Source organism: Rhipicephalus microplus, chromosome 6, assembly GCF_043290135.1.
Source record: "Rhipicephalus microplus isolate Deutch F79 chromosome 6, USDA_Rmic, whole genome shotgun sequence".
Lineage (NCBI taxonomy): Eukaryota > Metazoa > Arthropoda > Arachnida > Ixodida > Ixodidae > Rhipicephalus > Rhipicephalus microplus.
Window position 1 is genome coordinate 27,701,962 of NC_134705.1, and position 13,419 is coordinate 27,715,380.

Below are 13,419 nucleotides of genomic sequence, written 5' to 3' on the forward strand. Positions count from 1 at the left end.
CCTTCTCTCGTCGTCACAATCCCTCTCGCTTTCAGTATTCTATTTCTAAATCATGTATCGAATTAGTAGAATCGTATAAATATCTAGGAGTCACCCTTTGTTCTAATTTATCATGGCGCGCCCATATTACAAACATCATTTCAGCATCGAACAAAACACTGGGTTTTCTTAAACGCCACCTTCGCCTTTCCCCACCACATGTTAGATTACTCGCGTATAAATCGCTTATAAGACCAAAATTAGAATACGCATCTGCCATCTGGAGCCCCCATCAAGCATACCTAATCACTGCCTTGGAAGGTGTTCAAAATCGGGCCACCCGTTTCATCCATTCCTCATATTCATATGACATCAGCATTTCACCATTGAAACATGAATCTGGCCTATCACTCCTTTCTTATCGTCGCCGCATTGCTAGCCTAACCCTTTATCATAAGTTTTTTTATTCTTCACTCAATCAAGCTCCTTATATAACAGCCGCCTCACGCATTTCCCACCGCACCAGTCATTCACTTCAAGTTGCCCGCCCGCCATCACGCACCACTACGTTTGCTGCTTCGTTTTTCCTCAGAGCAGCTTCAGACTGGAACGGCCTGCCCTACGACATTGTCACAATTGCCTCATCATCTACCTTCCTGGAACGCCTCACCGATCATCTGCCATGTTAATTCAATTTTAACTGTTTGTTTGCAATGTTAATTGAATCTCCGCTGTTTTGAATTGTAATCCCACCCCTTATGTAACACCCCCTGAATGGGGGCCTTTAAGGAAATAAAACTGAAAACTGAACTGAACTGAACACCTGCAACTGTTCCTTGGTCACCACCACAGGGGGAGACATCGTGGCGCCCACCCATGCAGCCCCCATACGACCAGTCGTCTTCTGGCCTGCCATGGCCTTCGTCGCGTGAGGAGTCATCACAGCAACCACAGCTTCGCCGAACAGACACCTGGCGCACTGTCGACAGGCGTCCACTCTGTTTCAACTGCGGAGGTGTAGGCCACATAGCCCGCTATTGCTGGCACCGCGCCGATCTGTCTCGCCCTCTCAGGCCACGGTTTGACATTCGACATGCCAACGACTACGTATCCCGCCGTGGCGATGTCGGTTCTCAAGGACCTCCGGTACCTCGACCTCCATTCGACGGCCGCCGTAACAATCATGACGAGACTATAACTGATTACGAGCCGGTCTTCCTACATCGACCATGCTCTCCTTCTCCTGCCCAGTCACCTTCGTTTAGCGCCGCACTTTCGCCGACACCAGAGGAGCGAGGTCACCCAGCCCACACCGGGGAAACTGAAGGCAGCGACCTCAGGAGGTAAGGTTGCTGGCTGTCAAGACGAAGAAAAAAAGCCCCCATTACTCCCACTTCAGGACGCCGTAAAGCCGACAAGACGTAATACCGACGAAACTGTGACCCCAGGCCTTACCGTTCTTGTGGATGGGCAGCAAGTGAAAGCTTTAGTCGACACCGGGGCTGACTTCTTTATTATCAGTGATGACCTTGCCGTACGCCTCAAGAAAGTAAAGACAGCATGGACGGGACCTCACTTAAGGACGGCAGGCGGCCAATTACTGATGCCTGTTGGAATGTGCACAGCAAGGCTCGACATCGGTGGCTCTACTTTCTAGGCGACATTCGTCGTTCTCGCTTCATGCTGTGAAGACCTGATTATCGGAATGGATTTCTTGAGAGAACATGGCGCCATCATCAACGTCCCTGACAGTGTCATTACGTTTCGCAACAACAGCCCTACTTTAGTCGATTGTTGAAAGCCGAGACATACGTTTTGTTCAGGGCCTTTGCGTCTGACGGATGACGATGTGGTCGCCCCGCCACGATCGTGTATGCTTGTTTCGGTGGCAGGGGATGAGCCGTTTGACGGCGACGGTATTGCTGACTAAATAAGCTCGCTGATATTTAGCCACGGTATTTGAGTTGCTCGTGGTTTAGTCACTGTCACTGCTGGACGCACAAACTTGCTGCTCACTAACTTCAGTACGAGCGCCGACATCTCCGGAAGGGTACAGCCGTCGCTTACTTTGACAGTACTGCAGAAATCCAAGGTAGTTTATCGGCCCTAGACGAAGCACCTCAAGAAGAATCAGTACCTAATCTTGACGTTGGTACTACGTTGTCAAGGGACGAACGAACGAGACTTCTTGAGCTGCTAGCTGAATTCCAGGACTGCTTTTCATCAACATCACGGGTCGGTCGAACGCCGCTAACAAAGCATCGAATAATTACCCACGACGCAGCAAGGCCTATACACCAGAATCCTTATCGTGCGGCTCCAAAGGAACGGGAAGTGATACAGCAACAAGTCGCTAAAATGCTTGAAGATGATGTGATTCAGCCATCACAGAGCCCGTGGGCATCGCCTGTAGTATTAGTTAAGGAAAAGGACGGTACCCTGCGTTTTTGCATGGCTTACAGGAAGCTGAATCAAGTGACTAAGATACCAAATTTGATATATGTGACGCTAGCGAAACAGTCACGAGCTCATCATGTGCTTGGCATGTAGTCATGTTGTTACATGATACACATGCCTTGATTTTCATGTTAGGGTCTGTCGCTTGTGTTTGCCATTATATCATGTCATACCATACCAATTTTGCAACATGCCATGTTAAAGAAACCACCGCAAGAGCTGCAAGACCATGAACTGTAAATCATGACATTCATGACATCCATGTCATGATTTTCATGTTATGACTAGTCAAATATGTGTTCTTCATACAATCATGTTATGCCATACCAAGTTTGGTATCGATACCATTATTGAAACGGCCAGGAGAGCTATAAGTCGTAGGCGGCTAGACCGACAGACAAACAAAGACAAACAGACAGACAGCCAGAGACAGACAGACAGACAGACAGACAGACAGACAGACAGACAGACAGACAGACAGAGATAGACTGACAGACAGACAGACAGACAGATAGATACGCTCAAAGTCGCTGAAGTTCGCCAAGAAATGCTTCGCATTTAAAACATTACTTCATGAGCTGGCCTTATCTACACTAATTCAACCAATGCTGAAATATGCCATAGTTGCGTGATTTCCTCATATCAAAACACTTCTATGTAAACTAGAAGGCATATAATGGAAAGTGATTCGCTTTGTGTTCAGCAAATACAAGAGTATGGATTCGTCAACAGAACTGCTAAAGCAAGCTGAATTACTAACCATAGAAAGCAGAGCTAAAATAGCAAGACTAAAGTTTCAATTCCAATGTATGAATGAAGACATTAAGATTGATAAAACCAAGTTCATCTCATTAAACACTACAAGACCAACAAGACGGAAACACTCCCAAACATTGACTACTTGACTGAATACTCAACCAACACATACTGCCTAAAATACTCTTATTTTCCTAATGCTATTAGAGAATGGAATGAACTTGATAAATCGATTACTAATACAAAGTCCGTAATCACATTTGTGACATTATTATAAAACCCTCTCATGAAATTCCAATAGCCCTTCAACATGTTATGTTTGTACTTTTTGTATTGCAAATTTGCTGTTGTAGTCTTCTCAATGCATCTACGCAATACAAGCATCACACAATTTTTTTCTCATCTTATGCTTACAAGGATACCTACGATTTCGTTTTGCTTATGATGCGATGTACTTTAATTTTCATTACATGAGCCACACTGGTTCGCTGTGGACGTTATTTGGAAGATATGCAGAGTGCTTAGTACTGAGGATCTGTGTACTATGTATAAATTTTTTGTTTTTGTTGTTTCTCTATTACTATTGTATGTGACACTGTATTCCTTCTTCAATGATACTGAATGGGATTGGCAGTATTGTAAAATAAATAAATAAGGAAATAAATAATTAATTCAAATCCACGAGCATTTGCAATGGTAAATTCAAACGTACTGCACTTCGAAAATGATCTCAGCACCACGCCCAATTGCGCGGCGGCACCTCCAACATCTCAACGCTGTGCGCGAACAAAACGAAAAGGAAAGAAAAGGCTGCGGTAAAATGTTTGCTCTTTCTCAAATGAGGATCTGCGACGTGCCTGTGCCTCGCTTCTCTCTTTTCCATCCCTGCCACGTAAAGACCATTTCTTTCAACGCTGGGTGCGAAGAGAGAGAGGGAACGAAAAAAAGAAAGCTGTTGCGGAGTGTTGGCTCTCTCTCACGGGCCGGTGCCACGCTTCCCCTTTTCTCGTCCTTCCTCTTTTAACGATGTGCACGAAGAGAAAAAAAAAAAATGGCCACGTATCCATGGGGTGAATGATGGAGAGTGGAGCGAAGCATCTGTCTGTCCATTCGTTCTTGCTTCCGTACGTCCATGCGTCCGTCTGTGTGACCGTCCGTGCGTCCATCCGCCCGTCCGTCCCTGCGTTCTTCCATGCATCTGCCCTTGCGTTCATCCATGCGTCCGTTCGTCCGTGCAGCCATCCGTGCGTCTGTCCATGCATCTGTCTGTGTGTCCGTTCGTCCATCTAGTCAATACTCCAAGTACCACCATCTCGCATCTTTTCATCATATATTCCGCATTTAGAAGCTCCGCCATCCAGTGGACATTCCAAGGACTAAACGAGAGGTGGTACACGCACACTTTCTTACGGCTTGCGCTTCGTGTCTACTTCCCACGTTTAACCACCTCAAGTTCATGGTATATACTAGTTCACTGTATTCATGGCACTGCGGCCCAACGCTCGCTAAACCTTTCTAAAACCAAGTAGGTTGCGCCCAGCGAGTATAACGTAGCAACCCTTTCTTGTCAGATTGTGCTCAATGTACATGTTAATGCCTGCTAATGGGGAATGAGAGACAGGAAAATTTGGCTTTTAGTTAATGCGCACGCTGTGAATTTTTTATTGTTCAACAACATACAGAAGAAATTTCCCACCGGCACCACCTTGCAGGTCATAGCGTAAGACATGTTACGTGCTACGATGAGGGACGAACGGGTGCCGCGTTAAAGAGCTTCGCCCCTAAAAAAAATGCTGCCGTGGAGTGTTGGTTTCTTCTCAAATGTCATCCTGCTTCTCTTCATGTGGAGATGCTCCTCCTTTTTCTTGTCATGTGCTGGCCATGCTGCGGCTGCGTAGCCGAGACGCAGTCATCGTTGTTGTCGTTGTCTTTAGAAAGTGCCGCGCGCAACTTTTTTTTGCCAGGAGAATGCTGAAGCCAAAGTAGAAATGCTTTGCAAGCTGCGTGCGAAATTGACTCGCTGAAAGGCAAACGTGTGCAGACGTGTGCACTGATTACTTCAATTAATGATGGATGTCCAGTGATTTGTTACTAAATGTAAGTCTTCCGAAACTTCCCCCTCATGTATTAGCTCAATGCACTTGCGCCACTGCTTGGTGAGTGCTCCATTCATGTAGCTTTCATTAATTCAAACTTCTTTTAATTCCAACAAATTTTTGGCCTCTTCGAGTTCGAATTATTAAGATTGGACTGTACCATGCTTTACAATGATTGCTACACCCCCACCTCTAGACTTTCGATCTCTCTGGAATAGCTGGTAGCCTGGTGTGAGAATTTCGTCGTCGCAAACAAAAGCTTGCAAACATGTCTCTGTTATAATGCAGAAATGAGGATCACGCAACAGAAACAACTTTTCCAACTCATCTACTTTATTAACAATGCTTCTTGCATTAAAACTGAGCAAATGAACCTGATGGGGCGCTGACTGCTATCTGCGAGATGGCAGTATTTTTGGTCTTGCTATCAATTTGCGGGAGTTAGATGTGTCGTCCCGCTCGTACATCTCATTGGCAATGCAGATCCTATCATGCACGAGTCACACCGTCTTGCCCTTTGCTTTATCTTCCCTCGCACTCTTTCAGAGCAGCTTTGTCTTTCGCAACGTGTCTGTGCAGTAATTATTTTAAAATGTCATCTCAGTAATGAAAGCATGCTTCTGGTTGGAGTAGCCTCAATTTGGTTTTAATACGCGCAGCTTTCATTAGTGGGGCCATCGCTGGTGGCTTTTGTCGGAAGGCCCACTGTAAAATGGCTTCTCCATGTTACACGTATGCCCCTCACTTTCTGCTATCAGTAGGTTATGGTTAAAAACAAAAAATAAACATTGCGGCATTGCATCATTGCTTCGTTTTTTTTTTTTTAGGAGTCGGGGTAGAGAATGCTGCTTCGCTCGAAGGGTGCAGTTGCTGTCATGCGCTATATATCAAGGCATAATGAGACTACTCGTGAACTCTCTGTGCAGGTAATCTCTGCGCGTTTAGATAACCGACAGCACGAAAACCGCTTCTGCAACTGGAATGACCGTTGTCCCCTTTAGCCAGCGTTCTGTTGAGTTAGGTAACACCAAGTTCAAAAAATATGTTTTGTTCGTTTCACTTAAGCTCGTAGCAGTGAATGCGATACCAATAACATGTATTGTTATACCAAATAGTAAGGCTCGATGTCGTCTGCGAGGAGCACTAGCGGCGGTGTTGCTATTTTGGAGGTCTGTAATCGCCGCAAGCTCAGTAAACTTGCTGCTTGCGCGCTGTTCGATACCCGTACAACGATTTGGATCACTAGAAACTCCCGTAACACCTCTTGCACGCCGATGCACATACAGATGAAATGAGGCTTGTCGAGAGCTTCCAGCTGACTGTTCTAGCTGCCGCTTGTTTTTTTTTTTTCCAGAAATATGTGAAGAGAGACGCTGTAATAATAGGAAACCTGGTCATACTGCGTGTTAAGTCCTTGTGCTATATTGTAAGCTTGAACAGATGCTATTAGCTCTAAGATAGAAGCTGCGGCCAACAAGTGTCGACAGGCACGCCCTCCGCTGCTCTAGATAAATGTGATTCTGTGAACGGCGAACGGCACCTACGAATCGACCTCCAAAATAGCGACACTATAGTTTGGCCGCCTTGCGATCACGGCTCAGAGCACACTCCTATATGGGCGCTCCAAAAAGCGAAGCACTTTTGCCCAGTCAGTTTGTGTTGAGAGTACAAGGTAGAAGGGTAGAATAGTGACTGCGCAGCGATCAGATCCGTTCCTATAACAACGCCCCCCCCTCTCCTTGCTGTCATTGTAAGTTCCTGCTCCTTGAAGTCGGGTGATGCATTCCTCTCTACTTGAGTAACAATCGATAGCAGGCCTGACAAGTGGGTGATGTTATTGCATCTGACGTATGTGGAAAGGAGATAGGTTGGCTCTATTTATTTCTGCTATAGCTTCATTTGTCACCCCTGCTCGTGCGCCTTTACCCACGTGTAAAACACAATGCGCGGGAGGATGTTATCAATTTCAACAGTACACAAAACTTGGCGGTGGGGGACAGTAGCATGGCCAGGGGGATGGGGGGGTGCACATCGAAAATGCCCCCCCCCCCCCTCAATTTTTTCGCTCTAGCATATATTGCGCAAAATGCCCCCCCCCCCATTCAAATCAAGATGCCCCCCCCCCCCCCCCGCCCTGAAAAATGGCAACGTAAAAAACCAGTCGAGAATGTCTGTATAATTACTATTACAATAAAAACAAAATGGCTCTCGCATTCGAGTTGTCTTAGGCAAATGCATAAGGTACCCCATGAGCTTTTTTTTTTCTTTTTTGCATTGCCTTCTAGAGGACACTACAGGGGGTTTTTGTTGTATAGACAAAACGCTTTAGCCACATAAAACACTGCTGCAAAAGGAAAACTAAGTTTTTTAAATCGCTTAGGTTTAGCACAAAGAGATTACTACCAGAACAGGTTGGCTTTATGAGACTAGCTAAGTGAAATCATGTTACGCGCAGTGGTATAATTGGTTGTAAAGAAAAAGGACTTTTTCTTTTATACTTGAATTCATGTTGGAGAATTGTTGGGACTGTGTGAGTCTCCAGCGTTGTACGTCATAGCAGCACCAAATCTCCTAATAACCACATGGGTGTATTTAGAATGTTATTTTATGAAGTACTATTTTGTTCAACTAGTATTCTGTTTATTTGCTATGAAAGTTATCATTGAACAAGTTTTTGCAGAATGCTCAAAAGCATAATACCATTATTTTTGTATCATCAAGTGAAATAGCCAGACACCTCATTTTAAAATGTCTCACTCCAATAGGTTTGGAATGGATTGAAATATTTCTAGGTCTTCACAAGAGCTCCAAAATAATTATTCATCTCCTTGAATGTAAATCCAACTTGCTTCTCCTTCGGGATGTGAAGTTAACAGTTCTGGAATACTCCAAAGCGGAAAGTTTTGCTGCTCTAAAGTGCTCCAGAATGGAAATTTCGCTGCTCCAAAAGTTGCTCCAAATTAGCAGACCTTGTTAGCATCACTGCTAATTGGGCTGGAGCATCAGTGTTTTCACAGGACCAACTCGCCTTCTGACCAGCTTGCTTCCTTTTCAGATGACGTTGTACAATTTTCTTTTATTCGGTTTGCTTCTCAGACAACAAAAGGAATGATCATGTTTGTACGTTCTTGTGTGTCAATTGTTGTCACGATGTAACACACAGTGCACATACTAGCAGCGAACGAAACACACACAGCACTCATGTTTCCTTGCTGTGTGTTTTATTATGCTTGACCAACATGCCCAAGTTTGCTCTATTGTTGCGGCAACTTCGTGTATAATGATTGCACTCTCTATTGCAGGATGTGATCTATGCCATCAGGGACTGTGCATTTGTCACTTCTGATTACCCTGTGATTCTTTCGTTTGAAAATCACTGCTGGTAAGTTTGCTGCCTTATGTAGCCATTGTACTCCCACGCAAAGCCATTTCGCTCGTGGAGATTTCATTTGTCAGTTTTTAGGCTGGAATTTACATGACACACAAAGAAAGATGAAATATACAAGCGCTGTATTTGGGATAACCTCCCTGTTGAAAATTTAAAGAGGGAAACAGCAAAAAAAAGTAGTCTTGTAAAAAAGAAATGAATGCAGTAAACAAAAACATTGAGTTGAAAGTTGGCGATCGCCACGTCATAATCCTGTAATATTTTTTCATGCATTCAACCCAAAATAGCTTTAAGTGACGTAATGCCATAAAGGCCCATGTACAATGGAGCTGAGAGGAAGCCTTAGTGAGGCAAAGATGGGCTTCGAGCTCTGAAGGAAGCACCAGTATGCTATGCTTTACTTTCTCTCCTGTCTTTTGTGCCAAGGCTAAATGACGTATATATATATTTACTTTGTCTAGCAAAAAGCAACAGTACAAACTTGCCAAGTACTGCCTGGAGATTTTTGGTGACCTACTGCTCACTGAACCACTGCCAAATTATCCGGTACGTTCACCTCTGGTTTTTTCTGTAGGATGCAGCTTAGTCACTTGACAGTTTCCTTGTATTTGCCAAGAAAAAGCACTTGCCCATAATATCGCAAGTTTTGTTTTTAGTTTGTGAGTAATGCTCATCAGAAGGCAGTGCTCAACATTCTAACTTCATGCTTGTGATGCGTTTCAAAGACCACACAGAGGGTTCTTACCCTGCAGCGCGGAGCCCATCATAAGCACGAAGACATACCAACTAGCCCCCATTGTGGCCTTATTAGTTTTTTAACTCCACTTTAGCACCAGAATGAATGAAGCGTTGTGTAGAATAGGTTGCTACGTGTGAAAGAATAAGAAACAGAATGCTATTGCCTTTTAATGGACAACTTTCAACAGTCATTCATATTCCCAAATGCAAAGACCCCTGAAATAGGCCATGCGCGTAGCTTGTTTTGTCGTCCGCCAGATTGCAGTTTTCAGTGGAGACCTGTTGAGAAGTGAAAAATAGACTTGTGCATGAAAATGTTTATTTTTGTGACTGGATGACTACCGTTAAGGCAGTTTATTTATTTATTTTGTGTCCTAAAATTATTACAGTCCAACCCATTTATAACAAACCCAGATATAATGATTTATCAGTTATAACGACGATATTTCAGTGCACTTATGATTTTCCTAAGCTACTCTCTGAAACTGAGCCCACAATAGTAAACATTTTTCAAAGCCTCCTACTTTTACAACGAACACTCCTGATAGGGTCGCGGTAAAAATATAGCACATACGAAGCGAAAAAAAAAGTTTATACAGGCATTCTGAAGCACGTGATAGGTGCGCTCGCATGTGCACCGCTGCAGTTTACTTGCGAGGAACGTATCACAGAATGCGGCGAGCACCGCACGCAGATTTCGGGCATTGCGAGTGAGGCCGTTCACTTTCCAAATGTTTCTTCACAGGCAGAATGGAAGTGAGAGGGGAAAAATGAAAAGAAATAGGAGACAGCATGAAGAATTGCAGTCAGCTTTCACACGGCAAGCTTTTCTGACTTCGTTCTCGGCATCTACGATGGTCGACGATAAACCAACAATGCCTTCGAACGCAAAAAGCCATAAATGCCAAAAGCGATAACTTTTGTCGCATGAAACTTCACTGCGATGCGCAACTGTCTGACACCACAATGTGCCAATTAAAGTTTTCCACCTTTTGGCAACAGAAAAACCAATCGATTAGTGATAACGACTTCTGCATGGATGCAGCGTTGCCTCAATGAATAAGCATAAAAAAGAGCAATAGCGAGGTGGCTGGTGGTGATGAACGTGCCACTTTCACTCACTGCCGGCGAGCTTATCAGAGTCATCTGCAGGTAACTGCTCAGCGGAGTGACGGTGGCACAGGCGCGTTATGGTGCTATTTGCATGTTCGTTGCCACTGCGTCGTGCGAGGCCGCTTGTGCACGTTGCTTGCAAAAAACGGACAGGCTACTCCACCGCATCCTAGTATGATTCAGAGGGAATCATGCGTGAAGAACGCACAAATGCATGCATACATTGAACTGCAAGCGAACTGGCATGTGACGGCAAGAGTAGCTAGAGTAAGTGACAAACTGCACGCAACTAGCCAGGGCCAACTGGTTTGTGGCAGTGCCGAGATTCAGTGGAACGGGGCGAGCTCATTGCGAACGGGAGCCGTTTAACATGCGAAAAGGCCTAACTTGTCAGGAGAAGGGTTGTTAACACTTTTTATTGTTCACACTGAAAAAAGAAACTGTTTCGCCACTATGTGGCCGTTTTTATAGGTGGCTCCATATACAATGAACTACTGATATAACGACCATTTATCACAGCACTTTCGAGTTGGTTATAAACATTTTCAACTGTATTTAGGGTAAAATATAGGCTTGTGTGAATAGTGAGCTTTAGGTTTGAGTGAATAGTGATTTCGGTTGAATAATATTGAACTGAATTCAAGTAGTATATATCACATATGGTGAAGAAAAGTAAGCATATTTGGCATGACCCTACTAACCTGCTCAATATTTCATGGCCTGTGCAAAAGCCATTCTTTTTGGTTCATAGGAAGTTGAAGCAACTTTGAATAGTAGCAGGGTTTTGACTTTCGTTAGAATCCTAAAGGTTATCTATAATGTATGGTGCATTTTAAAGTTTACCGCACTAAGGTTATGTTAGCCTGTGTAACAAGCCTTTAAAGTTAAAAAATAATGAATGGGTATGAGGTTAAGATGTTCATTTAACCTGGCAGTGGCGCTTTGTGGCAGTGGATAGCCGCTAAGATAGCTTCCCTTGGATAGCTGTTCTCACAGTTTAGCATAGCAGCTCCTTACTGCAGTGAAACTACCTTTACAGCGGGTTACATTCGAATATACATTCAAATAAGTGTTTACATGACTTAGCACCCCTCTACTGCAGAGAAACCACCTCTGCAGGGGATTACATGCAGACTAATAACATTCATTTGTTCATTTCGATTAGGTTGAAATTTTGAAACTATTAAATTATGAAAGTAATATTCATGTGGAATATCGGAGGCATTAGAATATCTGCGCAAGTATAGTAAAGATGTCTAATTGTAAAATAGCTTGTGGCTGAAGAAAGGACAGAAGATTTTTCACGAGTGCAAGTTGTCATGATGCTTGCAGTTGGAGCCAAGTGCACCTCTCCCATCTCCCAACGACCTCAAGAGGAAGATTCTCATCAAGAACAAGCGACTGAAGCCTGAGGACGAAAAGCGTGAGTGTGCTTTGTCTTTGAAAGGATGGTGATTGATGAAAGGAAATTTCTCGTTTCTAGGAAAAACAAATCATTTATTGCGCTCCTGGGGTCAGATGAGACATAGGTACCATATTCACTCACATAAAGGCATACCCTCGCTTTGGTCGGGAAAAATCAGATTTTTTTATATTTATGCACATACAATCGAGCCCACATATAACGTCCCCACTTAAAACAAACTTTCGCTTAAAACAAACAATATTCGCTTGACCGTAAAAATATACATTGGTTCAATGGCACAAAATCGCACTTTTAATGCACGTCTCCGAGCGCCGCTGATCGGTTACAGCGAACAGAGTCAGCGCTCTGTCGACTTCTTGGGAAACCACTTTCAGGCATCGGCAAGGGGCTCATATATTCTTATTGTTAAACGCCGATCCTGCCTCCGTACCCCTCTGGTTGCCACTCTCCCTGACCGCTTTTGTTACGCACCCCTCCGTTCTTTGTACCCCCCCCCCCCCCCCCCGCTACTCTGAGCACCCCATATTGCCAGACGAGACCCGTGTTTTCACATTGCCACAAATCTTTTAAAGACCGCTCGGCTATCTACCCTCTCTTTGATCGCTGGTACTGTCGTTGGCGTCGCTGGCCTGGAGTGACCAGACCATTTGCCAACATCGTCGGCCATTGACTGTATCCGATCGTCTGCGTCTAGTGCACGCGTGTACACTACCCCACCGACTCTGATAATTTGCGATTCGTTTCGTGTTTAGGACCTGTTCTCCCTCACTTCGCACTCTGCTCAGCATGCTCTCTGCACACGTGTGGAAGTGCCAAAACAGCTGTTAATTTGTGCGGAACGAATCGCGAAATATCGAAGTTGGTGGGGCCACGCAAACCCCCCGACGCAACAAAACGATTTTTCGACCACGGCCGCCGATTCTTTGAACACCGCCGCACGCAGCGATCCGGGCGGGCGTGCTTTGACTTCTGCGCGTGCAGACACTCTTTCAAGTTTTTCTACGTGCGAGTTGCGCGTTTCGTGGACCTTTCAAGCAAGCTACCAAACCTGCCTCCTTCCCATGTGTTTTGGTTTTGCCCAACTCTTTTGCCCATCTCTAGTGCTGGCTTGAATTAGTTTCGTTTTCTGACTAGAAATGGGTCCAGAGCTGTTCCACACGTTCTGGCATGTGTGTCACGTTTGCGCGTCTTGCTCGCTCTTGGTATGCTGTGTGGTCTGGGTAGCAGATGGGAGGATTTGCGTGTTATTTTTCTGCCGCTCAACAAAATGTCGAAAGTGTGACCACTTGGCTTGAGCGTAATCCGCGCGTCAGGTGCCGCGTTGCGGAACGCTTGCTCGTAGCTGTTGACCACCTGACAGCCTACTTGCCACTTCGGGAATTTGGGTATTCAGCTGTGCAGATGGTGAATATTTCGTGGGCGGCGGTGACAGCTACATGCGCGCTAAACCGTTTTTGCGATGCCGA

General features: G+C 44.8%; 1 protein-coding gene across 1 annotated transcript in view; it reads left to right on the plus strand.

The window, feature by feature from the left end:
* Window positions 1–13,419, plus strand: part of norpA (no receptor potential A) — a 553,315-nt gene that overhangs the window by 226,972 nt on the left and 312,924 nt on the right. Inside the window, exons 14-16 of the mRNA XM_075865873.1 lie at window positions 8,591–8,670; window positions 9,138–9,222; window positions 11,860–11,950. Coding sequence (XP_075721988.1) covers window positions 8,591–8,670; window positions 9,138–9,222; window positions 11,860–11,950 — 256 coding nt within the window. The remainder of the gene's footprint in view (window positions 1–8,590; window positions 8,671–9,137; window positions 9,223–11,859; window positions 11,951–13,419) is intronic.